This window comes from Lissotriton helveticus, chromosome 10 (assembly GCF_964261635.1).
Source record: "Lissotriton helveticus chromosome 10, aLisHel1.1, whole genome shotgun sequence".
Taxonomy (NCBI): domain Eukaryota; kingdom Metazoa; phylum Chordata; class Amphibia; order Caudata; family Salamandridae; genus Lissotriton; species Lissotriton helveticus.
The window spans coordinates 229,348,463-229,372,314 of NC_136071.1; the positions used below are offsets into that span (position 1 = coordinate 229,348,463).

At 41.9% G+C, this 23,852-nt stretch overlaps 1 protein-coding gene across 1 annotated transcript in view; it reads right to left on the reverse strand.

Moving 5' to 3' along the window:
- The window catches only part of MYO15A (myosin XVA), a 1,426,381-nt gene that overhangs the window by 554,962 nt on the left and 847,567 nt on the right, over window positions 1–23,852 (reverse strand). The window contains exons 41-42 of the mRNA XM_078662701.1: window positions 10,928–11,049; window positions 5,297–5,356 (exon numbers count right to left, since the gene is read on the reverse strand). Of these exons, the coding sequence (XP_078518827.1) occupies window positions 5,297–5,356; window positions 10,928–11,049 (182 nt within the window). The remainder of the gene's footprint in view (window positions 1–5,296; window positions 5,357–10,927; window positions 11,050–23,852) is intronic.

Below are 23,852 nucleotides of genomic sequence, written 5' to 3' on the forward strand. Positions count from 1 at the left end.
AGAAGTCAAAGACCTCTTAGACTTCTTCTTCTTCTTGTGTCAAGACTTACATGATGTCCTGCAGATTTGGAGTGGGATGAGGATCTCGGACTTCGCGACCGCTCCCAGAACCTTCCCCTCGACCTGGACCTCAAGTGTGGTGGCGTTGCCTACCAAGCCACCATGAGCTAGGGGGATAGCTCCCACAAGCCCTTAGCATTCATGGTGCAGCAGTCGGAGCACGACTTTGGGTTATGGTCGTGCTCAAGACACTACAAGCAGACATGATGCGGATCCATCACCGACATCGGTCGAAAACAGGCTACGCAGTATTTGAGTGAAGTCAACTTTCCTGGAGGACATCCATGCCACACCAGGAGGAAGAAACTGACAAAAAGTAAAAAGAAAACCAGTCAAACAATGACTGAAGGGGAAGCTCTACTCTGGATCAGAGCTTGCTGGCGCGGAAAGAAAAGATCTGATATTAGCGTGTCTAGGTGGCACTTATAAAGGTGTTGAGGACATCACTTCTAGCGCATATGGCACTAGCAAACGATGCCACCTACCTGCGCGCAGGGGTACTGCTCAGGAAACATCTCCTGGATCCTGTCTGACACCTTGGAATTCAAAGGTAAGGAATCTGTGGCTAGAAGTCTCTATCAGATAGAATAAATAATGAAAAAAAGAACCATGAAAGTAAGATGATTTAGTTATAGTTCATTTATGGTAGTTTGAGGTGCCTCTAACAAATTCGTTTTTAACTTATAGTATGTATGCACAAGGGTTTTGGTGAACTGTAAAAGTATTAAAGGGCACCAACTCTTCTTTTCATGTTCCCTCAAATATATATGCTACTCTATGTTTGTTTGGCTGAGCTCAGTTCACTTCAGAAGCACTCAAGTTTGCAGCACTTCAAAATCTTTTCAAGAGTTACTCAAAGCCAAAACTAACAGCCTTGTTAGTTTAGTTATTAAATGAGTTAGCTTAGTTGCAGAGACCAAAGTGTGCTCAGGAATTTGGAGAACGCCATGTTAACCTGCTATGAATCCATAAGTATGCTTCAAGGTCCCAGCATACAAAGAAAAGAAGTGGCCACCCATCTTTTAAAATAAGGACCCTATTTTTGGCGCAATTCAGGCTCAACTGCCCAAACTTAAGATTGGTAGACAATCTCAAAGTAGACTACAATCTTGTGCAGTTCACTACACGAGGAGTCCTATGACCACAAGACTAGAACCTTTCTGCCACCACCTCGGGTCCAAAAATAGCATTCACTGAAGAGAGTGACCACCCTCACAATGAGGAGTGCACTTTGTGTGCCCCCTTGACAACACAACGCTGCCCTCAGGTGTCATTGTCATTTAAATAGGAGAAATCTCACATGATTGGCCAGCTCGCTTGGGTGAAATTGTCCAGGTTTAGACAGAAAGATACAAGGGCATGGCGCCACAGCTTTGAAAAGCAATGTTTGTCCCAATGACTTCAGATTTGGATTTCATTTTAATCAGAAACAGAGAAGTGACCATTTCAAATACCATGTCAAACCATGAAGCTATAATCCATTCGTACTATGGAGAGTGAGGTAGTGAGTGAGTTAAAAAGTTCTGTGCATGTGATAGGAGCAACTGAATTTTGAATGCAGAAAAATATGCATTTAAGGGTGTTGTCAATTTGATTTGTTGATGGATTTCAAGTCATGTTAATTCAAACCTAAGTTACTTATTCGTATTCTTATTGTTGAATTCCCATTCTGAACAGTGCAATATACACTGCGATGCAAATCTATGAGCATTCAGTGTTCAGATTAGTCAATCATAATATTGATTGTCCAATGGAAATTGTACTGAATCTAAATCAGATTCTGAAAGCTTCAAGCATCCATAAATGTTTAGTACAAAAATGATCTCCAATTTTTTTTGTCAGACAGCCCCTTCCACCCCTTGAGCAGAAAAATGCTTTCCTACTCACCTCAGAAGCGACATACCTTCATAAAATAGTTAATGCCTTAATATTCTGTTAGGAGTAGTACTGCTTGTCTGGGGCTAACCTCTAGGATATCAAACAAAGCAAATATTCATTGATGCCTGACCCCACCATCCCTTCCAAATATTCAATTTTAAGTGTGTCCAACAGCAGCAGCAACTGCAGTGCGACCTTCACTTACTGAGCAAGCTCGGCGCAGTCCAAAGCCCTGACATACAAAGGCAAAGAAACAAGTACAAGCATAGCTATTAATAATGCTGCAGGCACAGCTGCACTGAGAGTGGGGTTTCAGGGACCTACTGCACCAACATTATATCTATCATTTACTATTGAACCCTGTGCCATGGGACACCTTTGACTGGTTAGCATTGGGGCGATGGCACCATTGCTAGGCCTGAGTGATATTTTCCAACAAGTACAGGACAGATAACAACAGAGCAAACAGAAGTACAAACTTCTATCACACACAAAACAGGTACAGGTCATGTAACATGAGGGAGAGCAGGTGCCTTAATGCTGCCATCTGAACCCCAACAGTGCATGTAGATACGTATGTAGGGCAGAGGTCTTATACTAGGCCCTTTTGTCACTCAAAATGTCTGCCAGGGAGAGGTTGGAAGCTGGGACCTACTCCATTTCTGTCCCCAAACGTTATACAGTGCTTAATTTGTAAAACAAAAAAGTATGTGCCAGGGTCCTTGTCAGGAGGCCACTGCAGCTTGCACCACCCATTGCACCCACTATCTCCGCCAATGACAGTACAATCACAACTACCCATCACATTCATACAAGTGCGACAATTCAGACTTTAAATATACATTAAAAATGACTAATACATGCCAGTAGCAGGAGTGATTTCAATGTATAGTAAATTATTAAACTACTGTTGTTGTGCTCCTCACAAAATTAGACAAATATATCCAACATGTGGCAGGTTGTCATAGGAGTTGACCTTGACAACAAGGTGCCAGTGCCGAGCACTGGAAACCACCGGTTCAAATTAAGCACTGGTTATATAGGATGGGGGGGGGAGCATGGACCTGCTGAGAAATCTGAGGCAGGGTCCTCATGTTGGGGCCTCAGTCATCTCTTAGATCACCACCTTCTTCCTTCCCAGAACCCCTCAGCAGGCTTCAAACCCCCTACATTTCTACCGCTCCTCTGGGAGTTTCTCAGTCTGCAATCTCCATCGGGCAGCTTTTAAAAGGGCCCTAAATTAGCCATCACAGATCATCTGCCAAATCTCACGGGCTCTTAACTGATACTTACATTACCTCATCCAAATGTAACAGACTTGACCCCCACAGACCCTCATCCAGTCCTTAAAGAACCCTACCCACTGTCTAATTACCCCTGAGAATAGTGCATGGGTCTGCAAACAGTAGCTTGTGAGCTAGTGTAGTTCTCCAGCTACCTCAGAGTAGCTCACCTGTGTGCAGCCCAGCTAATTAAATTAGAACACTAATAATATTAGTAGCTCTCAATGTGTTTCATTGAACATAAGTAGCTCTCAGTACAGAAAAGGGGGATGACCCCTGGACTGGGGGTATAAGGCAATCAGTCATATTTGGAAATGGAAAGACAATTTCAACAAAATATTTCAAGATGAGAATCTATTTTGCAAAAACGATAATTCATAAATTGCATTGCAGATGGTACCATTTATAATGTGCTTTATACCCATGGCAAGGCCTAGCTGAAATTGGAATTCGTGGCACCCATCCAAGTGTGTGGTTGAAAAAATGTGGGTTGTAGTTTGTATGAAGAGATACTGGGTGAGGTGCCCGTGGTTTAAAGATTTGCTTCAAACAATAACATTGCACAGAGAATGAGATTCTGCGCATAATCCTAATGCATAGCAGAGCAGTGTGAGAACAGAAGCAGCTAGACAGTCAGGTCAATTTCAGCCTGTTGTATCATTATATAGTGGAAAGAACCAGGTTTTAAATGCTCTTTGAAATTCTAGATGGTTGAGAGAATTGAATTGCGTAAATAAACTAACATAGTCTGATAGTACAGAATTCACCTTCCATATAGATTTTTTAATTGGTATATCTGTCACACTAACAGACAAAATAGACTCCCACCGCTTCCTTGAATGACTGGGGCCTATTTCATTCATTGGTGCACAGAGCCTGTCAGTGCTTAACATGGAGCATTTCATGGAGAGACGGTATTTTCCCTAAAACATAAGCGAGTCATTATGTCTCCATATCAACACATTTCCAGATTACCAAAAGTAATGGAAGACACTCAGAGGTAGGAGTCATTATGAATATATATTTTACTGAGTTAAGCAAATGTGCACAAAGCTCAGCCTATTACTCTGAACAGGAAGACACAGAAAGGAACTGCTGTACAGCTGTACTGCCATCCTGTCTCCAACCTGAGCCTTGCATCGCTTAGTTAATACATTTTGGGTGTGGATGAGGTGGGAGAATATTGCAGTATTTCAACATCACTTTATACACAACTTTCAACTAAGGAATGAAGCTAGACCCTGTTTCTCTGGCATTATTTGTAAGCCAGGGAATAGATAGAGGCAATATCAGTGACAAATTATTGACTCTATCTCAAACACCCCTATAGTATATGTTATCAACCATCTTTTAGACTTACTTGAATGTCTAACTTGAATTTTACACACATGGGGCCAGATTTGCGACTATTTTTTGCGGTCGCAAACCGGGAATCGGCCTGTTTGCGACTGCAAAAAAGGGTGTTGGTATGTACAAATGCTATTCGCAAAATAGTGTTTGTGAGTCGCTATGAAGAAGGGGCATGCCAAAGGCATCCCTTCCTAAAAGCGAATCAGAATGGTATGTACCATTGTTTTGCGACTGTATTTGCAGTCGCAAAACACTTGCAGTTTACCGCCTACTTCAAATAGGTGGTAAGCCACTCACAAACAGGAAGGGATGTGAAAATATTTTTTAACAGCAGGCATTGGTCCCACAGACCAATGCCTACTCTTAAAACATGAAAAGCTTAATTTTTCTTTTTTAAATTCATCCCGAAAACCTGCTTTATTGAAAAAGCTGTCACAGACGTGGTGGTCTGCTGACCTCCGCAGGACACCATCCCTACGAATGCTGGCCATCATTCCCAATAGGTAGCAAATTGCGACCTGTCTCATGAATGTTGATGAGGCAGGTCATTTGCAACCCCATTAGGAATTGCAAACAGTTTCTGAGACACTGTTGTACATTCCATTTTGCAAGTCGCAAAATGTGTTTCCCTTTAATGGCCTCAGTTATTTCACAGTATAACAAACAGACAAAGGCAGTAGGTGTAAATCAGGCATCACTTCTAAACTGTAACACTGCAGACTCACCTGCTTGAAGATGAGGTCCAGCACCAAGGGGTTGTTGAAGCTGTCTTTGGGATAAAATACCTACAATAAAGAAAAGGGGAACTCAGAAAGTAAAGCAAGGTTATCGCTCATCAGGAAGGGAAAGCACACATGTACACCCCTATGCAGATACTGATTAACCTCCAAGTTGTTCGTTTATGATCCAAAAACAGGTATTGAGGTCAGAGGGAGGATTTGATCCAGGTTGTTCCATATTTCATGAATGAATCAAATTATTCGGCACACAGACTGAATCATCCCATTGCATCTTAAACCCCTGGTGCCCTATTATGTCATCGTTGCAATGGAATTCATAAGCATCACAGCCCTCTGCTTCCCAATGACAGTGAAAAGTTAAGATTTTAAACACATTTTGACCCAGTTGTTGAACAACTGCTTGAATGTTTCAGTGCTTATCAATGTCTGAGCTAATACCGGCAAGAAGGATTGTGTGTTAGAATATCGAGGACAGAAATATCATCTTACAAAAATGTTGTGGCCTAAATATCAAGAACCAAAGTATTGTGAAGGCAAGTACATACAGTGAAGTAAAAATGTATAATTCTTAACTCTGGTTCTACATTCCTTGAAGATATATATTGCCAGGCACGTTTATATGGTGTTATAGTATACCTATATTTAGCTATATAGACTTACTTTCAAAACTTTGGCCCACAATATTCTTGTAGGACAATATTTGGTTCACAACATTGCAGTACAATACTACACAAAATAATGGCAAATGTTAGGGCAGTGGCCACTTGACAACTGGGAACTGCAATGAGCACTTGTTTAAAAGACCAGATTGAATGGACCTTCGTTGGGGTTGAGGCTGTAGCATGGAACCAATAACCACATTTTGAATCAAAAGGTTAAGTCATTAAGGGGGGGTCTTGCTCTGCTGGCATACTCAGCACTTGATTGAACAATCCATTTTTTTTAATCCTGTCCCCTTTTTAGCCATTTATCAATTAGCCTAATTGCTTTTTTTGCTGAAGGATATAATGTATTATTAAGTAAAGCAGAAAAGGGTTTATCTGGCACCTCTGGCTTTCCTAATCCAGAGAACTCACATATTAAGTTAACATGCCAAAAAGCTTATTTGAGGCAGAATTGTTTTAGATAATTCCAATTGAGTGCAAAGGCATGCCTCTAGGCAACAGCTATGTTGATACTAACCAATACTGGACGTGGAATATCCTGCTTTGGATAACCCATGATTAGAAGAGTCCAATAGTTAAAATAAAAGTTACACAACTGGCAACACCTCCTTCTGAATTATGTCCTACCCTCTGGACCAGCAACTCCTCTGGAATTAAACTCTGTCTGTTGACAAAGGTTATTCGACCGGGCAACCAGAGCCCTTTTAGAGCATCTTACTTCCCCTTTGACAAAGTAAGTTTGGATGAGTGAAGCCCAATCCTGAAACCACACCGCACACCCTAATTAATGTTACCCTTTCAGGGGAGTCCAAACTATGACTGCCAAAGCACCTTCATGGCAAGTCTGTGTAGTACAAAACTGTGTTTTTTAAGGGAATGGAGGTGTACCACCATATATTTAGGTTTCAAGTCACATGTATGGACTCCACAGAGGTTGCCTAGAGCCAAGAAATACTTCACTGAAGCTTCGATAGGAACATTCAGTTCTGAAGTCTCTTTGGAGAAGATGTTAAGAGCTCTGCTGTGGCTTTCCACCATACTGTAAACTTTAGTCATCATCCAGCTGGGTTTGCTAATTTTTTGTGTGGAATCGCCCATCTAAGATCCTCGCTCAAACTCCCTTTACTCCAATTTAAACATGAACTAGAAATTCCTTCTATTCATGACATGCTCTATCCAAGAATACTGAACCAACCCAATAAATGCAATTTTGACAATGATGACGCCCTTCAATTTATGCTTGCCATGCTTCTGCGAAGATGCATAAAAAAACAGATGATCCAAAATGTAAATATTCTTCTACACACATTATATATTGCAGGTTCTGAAAACCTCTCTGTGGAAGGCATGATCAGACATACCCAGTACTCAAATGCGAGCTTGAGCGCTATACTGCCAGATTCATTCGGCGTCGGACATCGCATCACCCTCTGTCCGTTGAACTTTTGATCCCCAACTGGTGAACGCGTGTTGAACACATTGACTGGACACAGCGAAAAGTTTCCTCCAAACATTTCAATTCCTGATTATCTACAATCAAGGTTGCCTGCCCCGTTACTCGTCCTGATGAAGACCCCATTGCAAGGATAGTATCAATACCTGCGCATTTCTGAGGGTCGAAACGTCGACAACCACCTGCTTTTGAATGTCAACTTCACGTCCTAACTGTTCATTAATTGAACTATGCGGAGTATGACTCGCTTAGATACATAATTTGAACTTTTTGTCCTTTGTCCTGTACATATTGTGGAACTCGTGTTACTAGATGTTTTCAATTGATTGATTGTTCTGTCACTAAATCTCCTTCCCCGTCACATTGTCCTCACATGATCACACATCCCCCCTCCCTCCCTGGGGCACTGTTCAACCACGTGTTGACTGTTCAAATGTTATATATTCAATATGTACTCCCATTGTGATTAAAACAATGTGGATGGATTCATTGTCTGTGTGATTTTACTTCTTATTATTTTCTAATCGTTTTTCTATTCATGCTGGGACCCCTTCCTCTTAGTACTTAGCTAGCCCAGGTCACAGTGACTATAGTTGGGTAAACCCCCTATCAATACACAGACATACCCAGGCCACATTCCATCCCCATAAGTGTACGTATTTAGGACTCATAAGTGTTGTTTCAGCAGTGATAGGAATTTTGTCTACGTTTTTATCAATGCAGAAGGGAACAATTAGCTATTTCGCAACATAGAAGGCTCGACCCTAAGCATTAGACTTTAACTTTGTTTTCCCCTGGATTCTTAAAGGGTCATAAATCTTAAACGTGATGCTTTCCCGGAATAAGCCAGAGCAAAACTGGCAATGATAGCAGCAGCTGAACAGCAGATACCTTGAACATTTAACAAAACCAGACACTAGCAGGCTTGCTCATGTGCGCCCTCAGACCTGTTTATGATTCCTGGTCGATCATATATTTTGAAGGTCTGCACTCTGCACTTGGCATCTAGGACTTGGGTTGAGCCCCACTCTCTAAAAACAAAAAGACAGATGAAATATGAAGGCTGTATGGTCCCTGGGACCTGTTGATATGTGTGAGAACGTATTTCACTTTTATTAACCACTTGTTATGTAGAGAGAGTTATTCCCTGGTAGGCCTTAGCAATCTTATTAAGGATTGTTCCACAATATCATCTTGGAGCTGCATGACAGGCACAGCCTGCGCCTGCACTTAAGACACTGGTTCCATAAGCCAACAGCATATCTGGGGCCTTCATTCGGTCTAGACTGCATATCTGTCACCAATTTGAGAGCACCTCCCCATCACATCTCTAAGGTTATTCTCAGAAAAGCACTGAATAAGGTTTGGGGGTCTGTGATCAGACATATATCCAACCCTCCCATCTTAAGCTCATGAATGTAGCATGCACAGGTGCAAGATCTGCTTCCCATTCGTAATATCACCGGGTATTGATAAAGGTGCCACCCCACAAGTCCCCAAGGGAAACCATGGATCTGTATAAACCCTATAAGGGTGGATGACATATAGGTTCTGAAACAACACCTGGCTTTTGTCAGAGAGTAAGACCCCCATTAGCTGCTGACAATCTAGTCACATTGGCAGTGAGAAGGCATCTACATAAATGTCTGAAAAGCAAAACGTTCTGCACTGTTAGATTACAGAGCTCAACAAAAAACAACTTTAAGGTACCATCAGCCTATTAAAATCTATGATTATGAAATTGTGAAGGTGTAAATTAAGCAAAATAGGAGCTATTCATAAAAACCCCTTTTCCTAGAGTTCTGCCTGACCTGCCTCCACGGATCAGGATTATTTATACAGGTGATTCCCATATTGGTAGATCAAGAGAGTTCTGATTGAACATGTCTAAAGAAGGCTATTGAGAAAGTGTTATGGGAAGTAGATGAGTACTGGCATTACAGCTACTCTCAAGGCCTGGTATGATTTCTGGCTTCCCACGTGCTACTGGGAATATGGTTTTAAACAGGGTTGTTGCAGAACCCAGACTCCATTGGCCCTCTCTGACTTGCACCTTAGTCATTCATGACAAGCTAACAGTGTGAAGCGTTACTTTGCATGCAGAGGAGGAGGCTTACGCTGGGACGAGGAGTACAATAAGAGAGCTTTGGAGATCTCCAACGTTATGTCTGAGCAATGCCCTTTATGGGCCAAGAAGAGTGTCAAGGCATTTTGCCCAAATGGGCCCTATTTATCAAACATGAAAACATACACTCAATGTTACCTATCCCAGGTTTTAGCTTTGAAGGAGTGTTGCAGATCCCCTAAAAAGAAGTGTAATGTTAGCGATCGTAAACAAGCGAGGAATAGGGAAATATGTTGGACACTCCCCCAAGATTTAACATGTTTATGTATGCAGGGACTAGTTATTTCAAATGCGGAAGACACTCACAAACAACTGCGAGATCACAACAGGTCCAGATTCTTGAATATGGGCTGTTAGGGTTTTTGAATGCAATGACTACATAAGGCCTTCTCTGACATCGTACTAAGTGATATGAGTGGGGGACAGCAAGGTGGCGACCCTGCATCCAGTGCAAGGATAACAGAGATCTTAAGCACCTCAAGTATGAAATCCAATGTAGAAATGATGTGTAAAATCTAGTTTTGGGTAGGCATAGCCATAATAATGAATCATGTTTTCTATCCAGTAACATAAGGGCTTCATAGAGGTCAATGCAACATTGATGGAGCTCATTCTAACATCATATTGGGAGAGCATAGCATTGTTTCTGTGCATTCCGGAGCATAAAAAGCAAAGAGAGGCTGGCTAGGTTCTGAAATGAAGGATCCTTATATTAGAAACATGAATTATGGAAAGAGGGATGAAACATTTAATGGACTTCACCTTTAAGGCAAATATCAAAATACAACCTTACCAATGAATTACACTTTAGTGTTTTTTAATTGAATTGGATCTATGTAAAATATCTTAGAGAGGAGGAAGAATATAGGGCCCACATTTTCCTTTGCTGTGTGAGCTTCCTTGTGTGCTGTGTGTTGGGTGCTACCAAGGACGGAAACAGGTACACCTGGAGGTCAGTCAATGAATGGCTTTTGTAAATATGTTTCCTCTGCAACATCATACTTCATACTTTTAGAGTGACTTCTTTTGCAACTTTGATTGTCACTTCCTATCACAGAACATACAGCAGTGCCCCATGTGATCAGGTCAGGAAGCTTAAGCTTAAGCTTCCTGACCTGATCACATGGGGCACTGCTGTATGTTCTGTGATAGGAAGTGACAATCAAAGTTGCAAAAGAAGTCACTCTAAAAGTATGAAGTATGATGTTGCAGAGGAAACATATTTACAAAATACAATGGCAGGTCCAGGATTTTCAAACTTAGGGTTATTGTGTCTAAACGCCTTTTAGCATACTTGTAGCTGGTGAATGGGCTGAGGACTTTAGGTTTACTGTGATTGAACAGTTGTCAGCTTGGTCTGCCTGCCTTCTTACCTCTTTCCTTATGTATATTTTCCAAGGCACGTTGCTGTAGGTGTAATATTCTTCACTGTACTGGCGATGCAGCTGTGTCTGGATCTGTTCTGCGTCGGCCTCTAGCACCCGGGAGACAGTCACTAAAATATAGGGTATGAGGAAAGTATGAACATCATCTTGAACTCTTCTGAAATCATAATCAGCAAAGCAAACCAACAAGGGTAAGAAACTGTTCCTTCTTTTGATAACGGGGCAGGTCAAAAGTCAAGACAACATGATCAGCCAACCAATAGACATTGTTCTTTGCACAACTTCGTATAAAATTGATAGCAGGTTGACTAGTTGCATAGCACGATTTTCGGAAGTAATGTCCCACTTGTCACCTCTAATAATCTCGTAGGAGGATTCTATGATTAGTCTAATAATATTGACGCAATTTCAGTTTTTAATGAGAAAATTGCCGTCTTTTTCTTGATTATTTCCAAATTGCACAAAGTAATCAATAATACTCCTCCTCTCCCCAATACGTTATATCTGGTAAATGAATAGGATTAAATAAAATACTGGGGACAGAGTTTCCAATTCTTTGCACAGCTCCCTAGGAGCTGTGCAAAGAATTGGATGGTATAGTTAATGGATGTATTGGTGCAGGAGTGAGAATCAGCCATAAAGCCTAAGGCTGTGTCATGGAAACAGGAGGGCTGTATCACACATGAATCATTTTCATGGGCCTGAACAAATTCAATATATAGTTTGATAGCTTAAGCCTCACGCAGAGATCCCTGGGCAGACTTTTGAGGATTGGAAGGTGAGAAATACACAATTGCATCTACTCCCATTCATACCCTAGGCCTGGCAGAATATGTGCTGGCACTAACAGCCACCATCCTATTGAAGATGTTTCAGGATGCAGACCATACAAACAATGCAACAGTCGATTATGTCTGAATGACATCAATAAGTAGGTGCTTTTAACTGACCTAACAGATCAAAAGAATATACTAAGAGCCATATGTTTCAAGCACAAATGTGTACGCAAACGCCGAAAAATTCGCAGAATTTCGGCGTTTGCGAACGCATTTGTACTAAATGGTATGTATGTAGCAAATGTGCGTGCAAAATAAGGAATCGCAAAATTTACGATTCCTCATTTTGCGATTGCATTTAAGGAATCGCAAATTTTACGATTCCTTAAATGCAATGTAAGAAGCACCAAAAAAGTGAAATTTCGCCTTAAGGAATCGCAAATTACCGCCAACTTCAAGTTGGTGGTAATTTGCGATTTCTTTGAAAAATGCACTTTTTTGCATTTTTCAAAGTGCTATGTGAAGCACATACATGCCCTTAGGGCATGTATGTGCGCCACATGTGCACCCATGCTTATTTCAGGGGTGCAACAGGGTGTCCTTTGGACACCCCTGCACCCTTGAAATTGCATTCTCAATTTGCGATTCGCTAATTGCTAATCGCAAATTGAGAATGTCTTCCCATTCATTCCTATGGGCCTCTAGGCCCATAGGAATGAATGGGGAGGTATTCCTTAATTGCGAATCGCAATTTGAGATTCGCAATTAAGGAATATGTAGGATTCGCAAAATTTATTGCAAATCCTACATACATAGCATTTTGCGATTCTCAAACAGCAATTCACAAAAAATCGCTATTCTCGTTACATAGTTACAAAAGATCTTTGTCACCCCATCCAGTTGAAACAAAATTGACAACAAGCAGTCTTGGGAGTTCCAATGCTGTTCTGTCACATCACTAGACAATTATGCGTAGAAGGAATTAACGAGGCATAACTGGAGCCTGAGAGGGAGTAGGTGAGACACTGACTTAATCAGCGGCGGTCCATTCAGGTAAGCGCAGTGGGGCGGGGCAGGGGGGTTAGTCAACAGATGACGGTTATGCAGTGGGCCCGAAGCTTTTGTCCAAAAGCAAGAAGATTATCAAACAACAGAAATTTGAACTACCAACCCTTTAGTTTGGAGCAAAATGCATACCACTATTATGGAGGTCAACAGGTATAGCAGAAGTCTTAATGAGGAAACCAGTAAGGGTGGAAAACACTACACTGGACAACAAAAATACCTGCAACGGTGAGAGGAGGGAACCCACAGACTACTCCATTAACTGGCAACTGTACCTGGATTTAGTTGCGTACTAGTAGCCCATTAATAATTGAGACTAGATATAAATCTCAGTGTGAAAATCTTATGATGGGAAGTGTGATGTACTGTGTCACTCGCCTTTTGGCCATGCTGGTGATATTTAGAAATCCGAACAATTAGTATACTGTTGTATTGGAATATGGCAATACAGCATGTTTAAAAATACATTGTCAATGCAAGCAACTACCCCATCAAGCATTCAGTGTGGTTCTCTATTAAAAATACATGGTGTTGCCAGGTTTCCTGAATGCAGGAGTTCTTTGTGCAAGAGACTGCAAACTTTAAACTTGTAGAATTAGAATACTACGAATAAAGAATATATTCTATAAAACACTTTTGGCATGGAGGCAGTCCTAGCCTTACGCCATCACTTATGGGACTTAGGTGAAAATACACATATTTGACTAATGAATAAAGGGTCAGAGAACCTTAACTTTTTTTTTTTTTTTTTTTTTTTTTTTTAATTTAAAAGTGGGCCATTCAGAGTTTCTCGAGAGGTCTGTTTTTTTTTTTTTAAATTTAAAAAAGACTTTTATTGGCATACAAAAAAAAAAAAAAAAAAACCATACAAAAATATATATATATCGGTGGAGCATACAATAGCGTTTTTTTTTATAACAGTCCCTCCAATACAAAAAGGGGAGGGAGAGAAAGAGAGAGAGAGAGAGAGAGAGGGGGGGGAGGGGGGGTTAGGTTACTGGGGTTTCCTCAGGTGGTCATCGAGTGGGCGCCACATGTGTAGTTTGGCGTTGTGTTCTTTCGAGAAGTTGCCTGTGATGTTGTCTGCTCCTCTCAGGAAAGTGACCCAGTTGATCCATGTTTTAAAGTTCGCTTTGGCTGTGTTCTTCCAGTTGGTTAGGATTATTTTGAGGGCTGCTGTGAGGAGTAGGTCTAGGAGTTCTCTCTCTTCTCTACTTTTTAGGTTCGCGGTTAGGTGTTCTGTCGCCAGGCTTACGAAGCTGATTGTTAGGTCGGTTTTGAGCATATCGTTCAGGAAGGTGTTGATCTGTGTCCAGAACCTCTTGACTTTCACGCAGGTGAAAATAAGGTGTTCGAGGGTGCCCTCTTCTTTCTGGCAATTCCAACATTTGTCTGATTCTGCGATGCCGACCTTGTGGAGCTTGGATGGCGTCCAGTAGGCCTTGTGGAGCAGCCAATACTTTGTTTGCGCTAGTTGTGGGGTGATTTTGTTTGTTGTTGCTGAGCTCCACATTTTTGCCCGCTCAATTTCGTTCAGTTGCCTGCCCAGTAGCGTCTCCCACGCGTTAGTGGCTTTCTTGTTCTGCGCCAGCGTGGAGGGGCTGAGGAGCTTGTAGATATTAGCAGTTTGGTGACCTGCTGAGTTGAGGAGTTGCAGGTACTTGATGATGCCTGGCTCCTCTCTGCGTAGGTTAGCTTTTGTTATTGCTGTCTTCATCTTAAGGAAGTTATAGAGCTCTTGGTTTGGGAGGTCGTGTAGCTGCTGTAGGTTCTGGAATGTCAGCGGTCCTTGCTTGGTTTCTGTCTGGTTGGGAAGGCTGACGCCTATCTCGATCCAGCTGTCATTGTGCAGTGTTGCACCATGATAGGTTACTTTTGTGTTGAACCAGATGGATTCCCATGCTGTGCCTCTCAGCTTCTGCGCCATGCGTTTGTCTACCTTCATCAGCGCCTCCCTCGTGTGTTTCAGTATGGCGTTGGACTTTAGTGGGTGCCGGTTTGCTGTTAGAAGGGCTATTGGCTTAAGCCCTCCCAGGATTTCTTGTTCGACCTCTAGCCATACTGGTGTATATGTTTGTGTGCTGTCTATCCAGGCAATACCCTGTCTCGCCAGGCATGCCGTTCGGTATGTTTTGAAGTTTGCCAGGTTGAGGCCTCCGAGGTCCCTTGCCAGTCTTAGTTTTTGTAGGCTTATCCTTGGTTTTTTGTTTTTCCATAGGAAGATGTTTATGAGTTGGTCTAGTTTTTTGTGGAATGTCTCTGTCATTGGGAGTGGCAGCATTGTCAGTGTGTAGTTTATCGCCGGGGTTATCATCATTTTGATTGTTTCAATTCGTCCCCACCAGCTTATGTATTTTGGCGACCATAGCTCCAGCCTTTCTTTTATTTTTTTCAGTGTGAGGTCCTCGTTATGTTGTAGCGTTGATGTGAGATCTCTTCCAAAGTGGAGTCCTAGATATTTCAGTGGTTTCGTCTGCCATGCCAGTCCGGATTCGCCTAGGACCTCTCTTGTGGTGTGGACATTCATTGGCTTGCACTCCGATTTCTCCTTATTAAGTTTGTAGCCTGAGGCTTCCGCGTATTCTCCTATTGTGGCCATTAGCGCTTTTATTGACGTGGAGGGGTTTGCTGTTGTTATTAGGATGTCGTCTGCGTACGCCGCTAGTTTGACAGTCTTCTTCTTGATCTTGACGCCTGTTATATCTGTGTTGTCCCTTATTCTGGCTAGCAGGGGTTCTAGCGTGAGCAAGAAGAGGCCGGGGGAGAGGGGGCATCCTTGTCTGGTGCCTCTTCCCAGCGAACTCAAGGCCAGATGGATAGGGGAAATACACTGCTCACCAGCAAAAGGGAAGAAAAGAGCAGTAATAACAATACTGAGCAAGAAGGCCAACCTAACAACACAATCAACGGACGCAGACGAAGACGGCCGCATGCTAATAACGAGCGTCCAAAGAGGGAGCGACAGAATACACGTGACCAACATATACGGCCCCAACTCTGAAGAGAAACAGTTCTGGCAAGCAGTAAACAGCAAACTGTCCAGCCTGCCCCAAGAGGACCTCCTGATCACGGCCGGGGATATGAATAGAACAATGGACCAGGCAACAGACAGACACCCAATCAGACCAAGTCACACCTCCAACAACAGCGGCAACACCCTGAAAGACCTGTGCACCAAACAACACCTAGCAGACCCATGGAGGCTACAACACCCAACAGCGCGTGAGTACACCTTCTACTCACATCCTCACAACTCCTACAGCAGGATCGACTACATATTGATGTCCAACACTCACACGCACCTTAGAACAGACGGAGATAGCCCCAATAACCATCTCAGACCACGCTCACATAACGCTCACTCTCAGTGGCAAACACAACGAAAGCCCTACGAGGAGATGGAGGCTCAACGACGACATCCTCCAGAACAGAGAGAATATTAAAGAAATCGAAGCCACAATTAAAGAGTACCTCGAGCACAATGACAATGGCGAAGTAGGCAAAGACATCATTTGGGACGCCCTCAAAGCGACACTGAGGGGGAAACTAATAAATATCAAATCCAGGATGAACAGAAGCAGAAACAAGAAAATCTCTGAGCTTGAGGAGGAGATAACAGCACTGGAGAGAGGCCACTGCGCAAACATAACAGACAAGAACACGCTCACCCTGCTCACAAAAAAGAAATATGAACTGAACAAGATCTTAAGCGAGAGAGCAGGGTCCTGGCTAACGAAGTTCAAATCAGTCAACCTATGCGCAGCAAACAAAGCAGGGAAACAGCTGGCATCCTACCTAAAGGCAAAACAGAGGCAGCACACGATAGCAGCAATAACAGATCGAACGAACAAGTCTCAAACAACGAACAAAGGAATACTAGAAGTCTTCAGACAGTTCTACCAAGAGCTGTACACCGAGGATCAGACCCTGAGCAAAGATGCAGGACTAGATCTGCTCAATGACACAAATCTGCCAAAGCTCAAGGAGGAGGAGAGGGAGTCGCTCGAAGCCGACATAACGGAGGAAGAGAGTGGAACAGCCATAACCCAACTGAAACAGAACAAAGCGCCGGGACCAGATGGGTACTCCGCAGCTTTCTACAAAACTTTCAGCGAACACATTAAAACACTAATGGCACAAACGTACTCGACATGCATCCAGAACGGGAAGATGACGGAGTCCATGAGCGAGGCCAACATCACCATAATCCCCAAAGAGGGGAAAGACCCACAATACCCCCAGAACTACAGACCAATATCGCTAATAAATGTCGACTGCAAAATATACGCGAAGGTCTTAGCCAACAGACTAAACAGAATACTGCCAGACATTATCCACACCTCACAAGTGGGATACATCAAAAATAGACTATCGCAGGACAACACAAGGCTACTGTGCCACCTAATCAACCACACAGCAAATAGCAATGAACAAGCAGTCATGATAGCGCTGGATGCGGAGAAGGCCTTTGACAGAGTCTCGTGGCCCTTCCTGAGAAACTGCATGGGAAGTTTTGGACTGGGGGAAAAATACACGGCAATGGTCATGACCCTCTACAACAAACCGAAAGCAAAAATAGTGGTAAACGGCAGCGCATCAGAGAACCTTAACTTTTAACTAGAAAATAAAACCCTTTAAAAATACTCACAACTCTCTTTACTGGCTTAAATATTAATTGCATTTTGATATTCCATGTTTTTGTAAATTCTCCTGGAAGTGATACACGGTGGCAAAGGTCCATCACCTTTAAAGCAGTAAATTAGAGGTAAATGGAGTTTTGCATTGAGCAATTACCGTGAAATTACCGCTGGATCACAGTGCTCTGGGCTTCTAATGGCTGGTAGAAGCCTGGTGCTCCAACATTCCAATGTTGTCCTTTACAGCTGTTGCTGTGAACAAAGGACTCATGGAGCCCAAGGGGATTGAAATCCTCTTGGGCTCCGTGAGGCCTTTGTTTAATTTGTTAGAACATCCTGCCGTCTAGTGGCGGAACGTTCACATAGCCCACTGTAGCTGGGCTATACCGGCATTAAAGTTCTCCTCCCTTGTTAAATGTCCGAGCCGAAAATTCACTTAGAAACTCTCAGAGGAAACAATCCTATTACTAATACTACCCATCTATAATTCAGCTCCAAGTGATTTCACAGCACCAATATCACTGATTATTTTTGACGTTTGTTCAGACATTTCCCTGCTTGATATTTGTTATATATTTTAAACTCTTCGGTATGGGAGAACTTCCCATAACACATGTCTATTTTATGTTTTGGTATGGTTTTTTACTGCTGCAGGGGAGCTTGGAGAGGACAAGGTCCAAACACTCCCTCATGCAGGTTTCTGTCTTTGGTCATTCTGGTCCTGTACCTGTTATCATGGCTGCTTCTCTTTCTCCCCATCACAGTTCTTGATGTTACCTGATTTGGAAGCATGCATCTGTAAGCTTATGGGGTACATCTACTCCAGTACTCATGTTTCTGTTATATCAGCCTCTGCTGGAAGGATGTACCACGGTAGTTCACTTTTTCTCTGACCCTTCAATTTTTAACATTCAATTCCTTAGCCCGCTAAAGTGAATGTGCCTTGGCTTTGATGTGGTGTTGGTAAGAAATTTACTGGCTTGAAAATTGTGTAAGCGAGCTTGCTCTCACTGTATAATACTATGCTGACATCTCAATATCTGCCAGCTACCAACTATTTATACATTGTGTCATTAACATGTAATGCCTGACTTAGACTTCACAACAATGGTGCAGGCTTCTGCCCTGTTGGAGACTGAGTCTGGCAATGAAGTACTAGCAGGACTTAAGAAGCAAAACTTGGTGATAACTGAAAGCAGTTGTGTTGCATGCTGCATGTTGTTTATTATGAAGAGTGAAGATACATGAAAATATCACACCTACCTCAGACGTATACTTCAGGTTGCGTATTGAGGTCTATCGTGTATAACAATGGCCTGACTTGTTTGTAAGGCAATTCCTCATACCTCACCTACCTTTTAGCTTCAATGTATAAATCTCAGAAAACGCTATATATTCCCTGAGTAAGGTCATATTTTTACTTGAGGTACAGGGATATAAAACACCCTGAAAATTAAAATAACTTTTCTCTAGTCAAGCAGGTTTATTTTGGTACAAATGATCAGTTTCACTATGTTCCTGTCACACCTAATCAAACTGAGAAAGCAATTTAAAATTCATGTTTTAAAAAGAGTTCTATTCTCTATGGGCCATGTTCCCAAAGGTTTTTGCACATCTGGCTGTCTCGCCAAGGTGCAAAAAACTTCAACGACATGCCAGATTTTGAGAAACAGGCGTCCACTCAAAAAGTATGGTTGCCATAGGTTTCCATGCATACTACTGAGCACTTTATCAAATTCCCAAAATGAGAAAATGTAAAGAAATCATAGATGAAAGATTACAATTTGGAAACATACACTGCACCTGCCTTAGAAGTGAAACATGATCCAGATAAACAAGTTGGGAGTGTCTCCGAAAGTCCATTAGCAATGAGGATCAAGAGCAAGAGATGTATACGCCTAGCAGTACTTTTGCTATAAACCGACATACGCGCAAAGAAGAGGAGGGGTAATTTAGATAGCAAATTAGGGCAGTAACCCAGGTGGTGTAAGGTCATGGGGAGGTTCGCCTAACTTCACAAGTAGAACCATATTATTTTAAAACACCAAGAAAGGAAATAAATCAAATGACATGGAGATGTTTGTATTGTTACTGAATGTCATGCACTTTACATTGTACTGAAAAATAAATGCTCTAATACACTTATTGTACCCTAGGGTAGTCAAGGGATGTATTCAGCGACACACAGAAAATATTAACAATGTGTACAGTGCAGGCTGGAATACATTAACTGAACCTTGAACTAGGACATTTTATACTAAGGTGCACTTCTCAGAAATCATACACAGTATCCTGAAATGCATACATGATATTCGAAAAATTGCTAATGCTATAAGAGAAACATCTTAAAATACACCCTTCAAATTTAAAAAGGCTAGTAGAATCAATATAATTATACCCCTTACAGATGCTGTTCTTTCTCTGGATGATGGACCACGGGGCACACAACAGAGGAGGACCAAACAGGAAGGCCCTGGTGGAAGGCAGTGAAGTTGGAGACCACTACCAGTTTGTCCTCTGCATCGGTAGAGGTAATGTAATAGACCCCAGGATGGTGGGCTGGTTTGATGACAAAGCAATACAGTGCAGTGCTTGGCACTGCCCTCATCAGGGCCCAGGTAAATCCATTAAAGCAGCAAATATGGCTGCATTGCCGGGCATGGAGTGGCAAAATGGCTCTTAACTGAATGCCACAACAGTCCTGCCCAGCCCTCCTGGAGAACGTTATCCCAGCATCCCAAAATGTCATAGTTCTGAGAACTGATATCCTTTGTATACTTCTGTACAATTCCCAGTTCTCCACTTTTATTCATAACTATTACATCTTCAGATTCCTTTATTCACTTTACCATTCCTAAAGTTTTGCTTACTCCTGATTTTTGTCTTCTGTCACTCTTGGATCTCTATTCTATTCTCCACCTAATCCCTATACTCTCAAGGTTCACCAGATGGGTGAGGTTCCTACAGGGCTGGCTTGAGTGCTGGTGGCGCCCAGTGCAACAATCTTCTTTGGCGCCTCCCATGAGCTCCTCCTGATTACCTTAGCACTGAGAGAGTACCCAGCGTCGAGGGAGCCACACACAGCGGTGGTGTGGGGATGGCGCCCCTTGCCAAAGTATTCCCTCTCCCCTTGTTGGGGAAGGATTCAGTATTTATTCCCTGGAGTCTCAGAGACCCCTCTGAGAGAGTCCACAGCGTAAAGGGAGCCACACCCCTTGCCTGCCTTTTACCTTATGTATATGTTTTCAACACATGTAACTCCGCTCCAGCAACTTGTAACTATGCTCTGAAACTGTGTAACTTGTAACTATGCTCTGAAACAGTGCTCGTCCTCATGTAAAGCGCTCTGATACCTCCGGGTCTAGCCAGCACTATATAAAAGTTTTCAAATAAAATAAATAAAATAAAAAAATAAAAATAAAACTAGGCAAAAGTGCCCCTGATCTCTCCATAGCCCCTCTCTCACATACACCTCATTTGTTTTAAAGCGCTGGTAAAGGCTGGCTTTACTAGTACACTCAGCTTTTCCCATAAAATACATATCTGTTCTTTGCAGCAAATACATATCTGTTCTTTGTATCATGCATATTAACCCTCTGCTCAACTAGAGATGATTGAGTTTACAGTGTAAGTTAAATAAGCAGCTAACAGACATAATGTTGCATGTCAGTGGCATAACCAAACGTTATGGTACCCCCCCCCCCCAGCAAGGTGCGCTGAAAGTGTCCCCTTAACACCTGCATGCCATCCTTGTCCCTTGCCTCCCACCTTCACAAAGAATCACAGAGGCAAACAATTATTTCTCTCTCATCTGTCTTCCCTTCTCTCTGTCTGCTTTAGCCTCTCTTTATCTCCCTCAAACATCTGCTTTCTCCCCATCTCTCTCTTTCAACGGCCCTTTATGTAACTGCCTGTTTCTTCATCACTCCATCTATCTCACTTACCTGTCTTCCTCGCCCCCTCTCCCTTGTCCACCGCTTCTTTCTGCATCTCTCTAAACAACCAGTCAACTGTCTTTCCTTGTTTGTCTCACACCTGCCTCTTCCAATCTTTCCTTGTTGTCCCTTTCTAACGTGACTGTCTTCCTCTCTATAGCACTTGCCTGTCTGTCTCACGTGACCTCACCTATATGTTACAGCTGAGTCTTTAAATTCTACCTGTTTATTACCTGTCTTTCACCGGTCTCCACTTCTATCTCTATTAGTTGTCTTAAACATGTCTTTCACTCTAACACACACCTGTCTGTTCTCTCTCTCTCGCTCACTCTCTCTCTAAGTTGTCTCTTTCTCACCTCTCTCTCTTTATCACTTCTTTACCCTTCTATCTCTTGTACCTGTCCTGCCCCACGCAAGTATCTCGCTTCTTCTCTCAACTTCCTTTTTCTCACCTTTTTTACAAGTTTCCAACTCTCTCACTGTCTAAGCTATCCCTTTATGAACTCACTCTCATTCTCACCCGCTATCTCTCGCTCTCTGACTCTCACCTGCAACTCTGCAATTCCAGCTTCCCTTCATCTGTCCTTTACTTTTCCTGATAAATGTTTCCCTTTCTCACTCTCAACTGTGCTGTATTTTTCTTTCCGCTGAATAATCAATGGCTTCCAGTGACTTAGGACACTGTTTTGCTTCGGGACCCGTACAATAACAGTTTAAAAGCCTACAACTTTATTGCTTGTGCATCAAGTGGAATAGTTGTAGAAGGATGCACTGTGCAGCGGGAAACATCCTTTACAACGCAACTGTTACAATGCACTACCATTACGACGCAACCATTACAACGCAAGTCATTACAACGACTTGCGCTGGGGGGCGCTCTAGGATAGGGAATAGTTTTAATTTACTATCCAACACCTTCCCTACTATCCACGGGGACTGGAGTTGGAATAGTAAATGAAACTATTCACTATCCAGCGCCCCCCAACGCAAGTCGTTGTAACGACTTGCGTTGTAAAACTTGTGTCGTAAAGGCATGCGTTGTAACGTCATACATCCCTGTGCAGCAGGCTGTAGCCAGGCAGCAGATGCTCTGATTTGTTCTCGGTGTCTTTGCAGACAGGTCGCTGCAGAAGTGGGTGAGGAGCGGCCTGAAGGTTGGAGGCACCTCCCCCCCGCACTGTGGGGAATGCAGGGCGTTTTGTTATGACCCTGTTTACCCATTTGCTCCCTTATGTTCCTTCTCTTCAATCTCCCTGAATGCTCATATATTCCCTCATCCCCCCTCTTTTAAATTCTCTCAGTGCGCTGAAGTTCTATGCAAGCTAAACACTGTGGGGCTTTTTTACTAACTGCATTTTGTAGTAGTTTAGCACTACAATAGTACTACTAAACTAATGAAAAATATTTTCCCAAACCTACAAGTGTAAATCTCTACTCCATCACTACTGTCCTTTCTGTGAGAAGATACTCACACATGTAAGTTTACTACTTAGGGGTAAACGTGGGAGGGACAAAAGGGGAGTGGTTGAAAAATAGGGCATACTTACTACAAAATTGGTGTGGTTTAGGGAAGAGTAAAGAGGGGTTAGGAGAGTGTTAAGATTGGGTTTCGGGACGAACATGCACCCACCCACAAAAGCACAAAAGAGTAAGTCCATTCCTATGCAGGAAATGTTCTTCTAAAGTTGCTACAGCCAGAAAGGACCCAAAGTATTAGTAAATGTGTTCCAGCACCACACATGGCCAATCGCTGGTACTGCGCGCCCTCCAATAGAAAATAATGAAGGCAGGGACTTAAAATAAAACGCCATAGCAAATAATACTAAATTAAATTCCTTTATTTAAATAGTTAAAATATAAATAAACATAAGTTAATGTTAAAAAATGATTTTAAAAAACCTTTTTCTATTAACTTACAAAATTATTCATACATAATAAAATATGTAATTTCTTTTTACTTTAGGTAGACATTTTTTTTTAATCTGAACTTCAGAAAAGTAATTTTGAATTAATTTAACATATTCAAAATAATATCATTTAAAATGTACTTTATGTTATTAATGCTGCAACATTTTGTTATTCTGTGCTAAATCTGAGATAAATATAACAAAATGTACATTAATATTTAACATAAAACTATTTTACTCTTTTTTTAAAGTTTATAACCTTTTTTACCTTTCCCTAATACTTTACCATAATGAGATCTCCACACTGCGGCAGGGAGCCCTCTGTGGTAAAATATCCAGAAATTTCCAAAAAGTTTATTAAAGTTGTAAAAATTATTAGAAACATTGTTCTGTTACATTAATGTAAATGATTTTCTAGATGTATTTTGAATGTAAAACAAAATACAAAATGCTTCAGCATTATTCACTCAAATTTTTGCAATTAAATTAACTATGGCTCATTATATATATTTTTTAAACGTAACAATATAAATTCCACATAAAGATAAAGAATATATATTTTCGATTAGGTGATAATTATTAACCGTGATGTA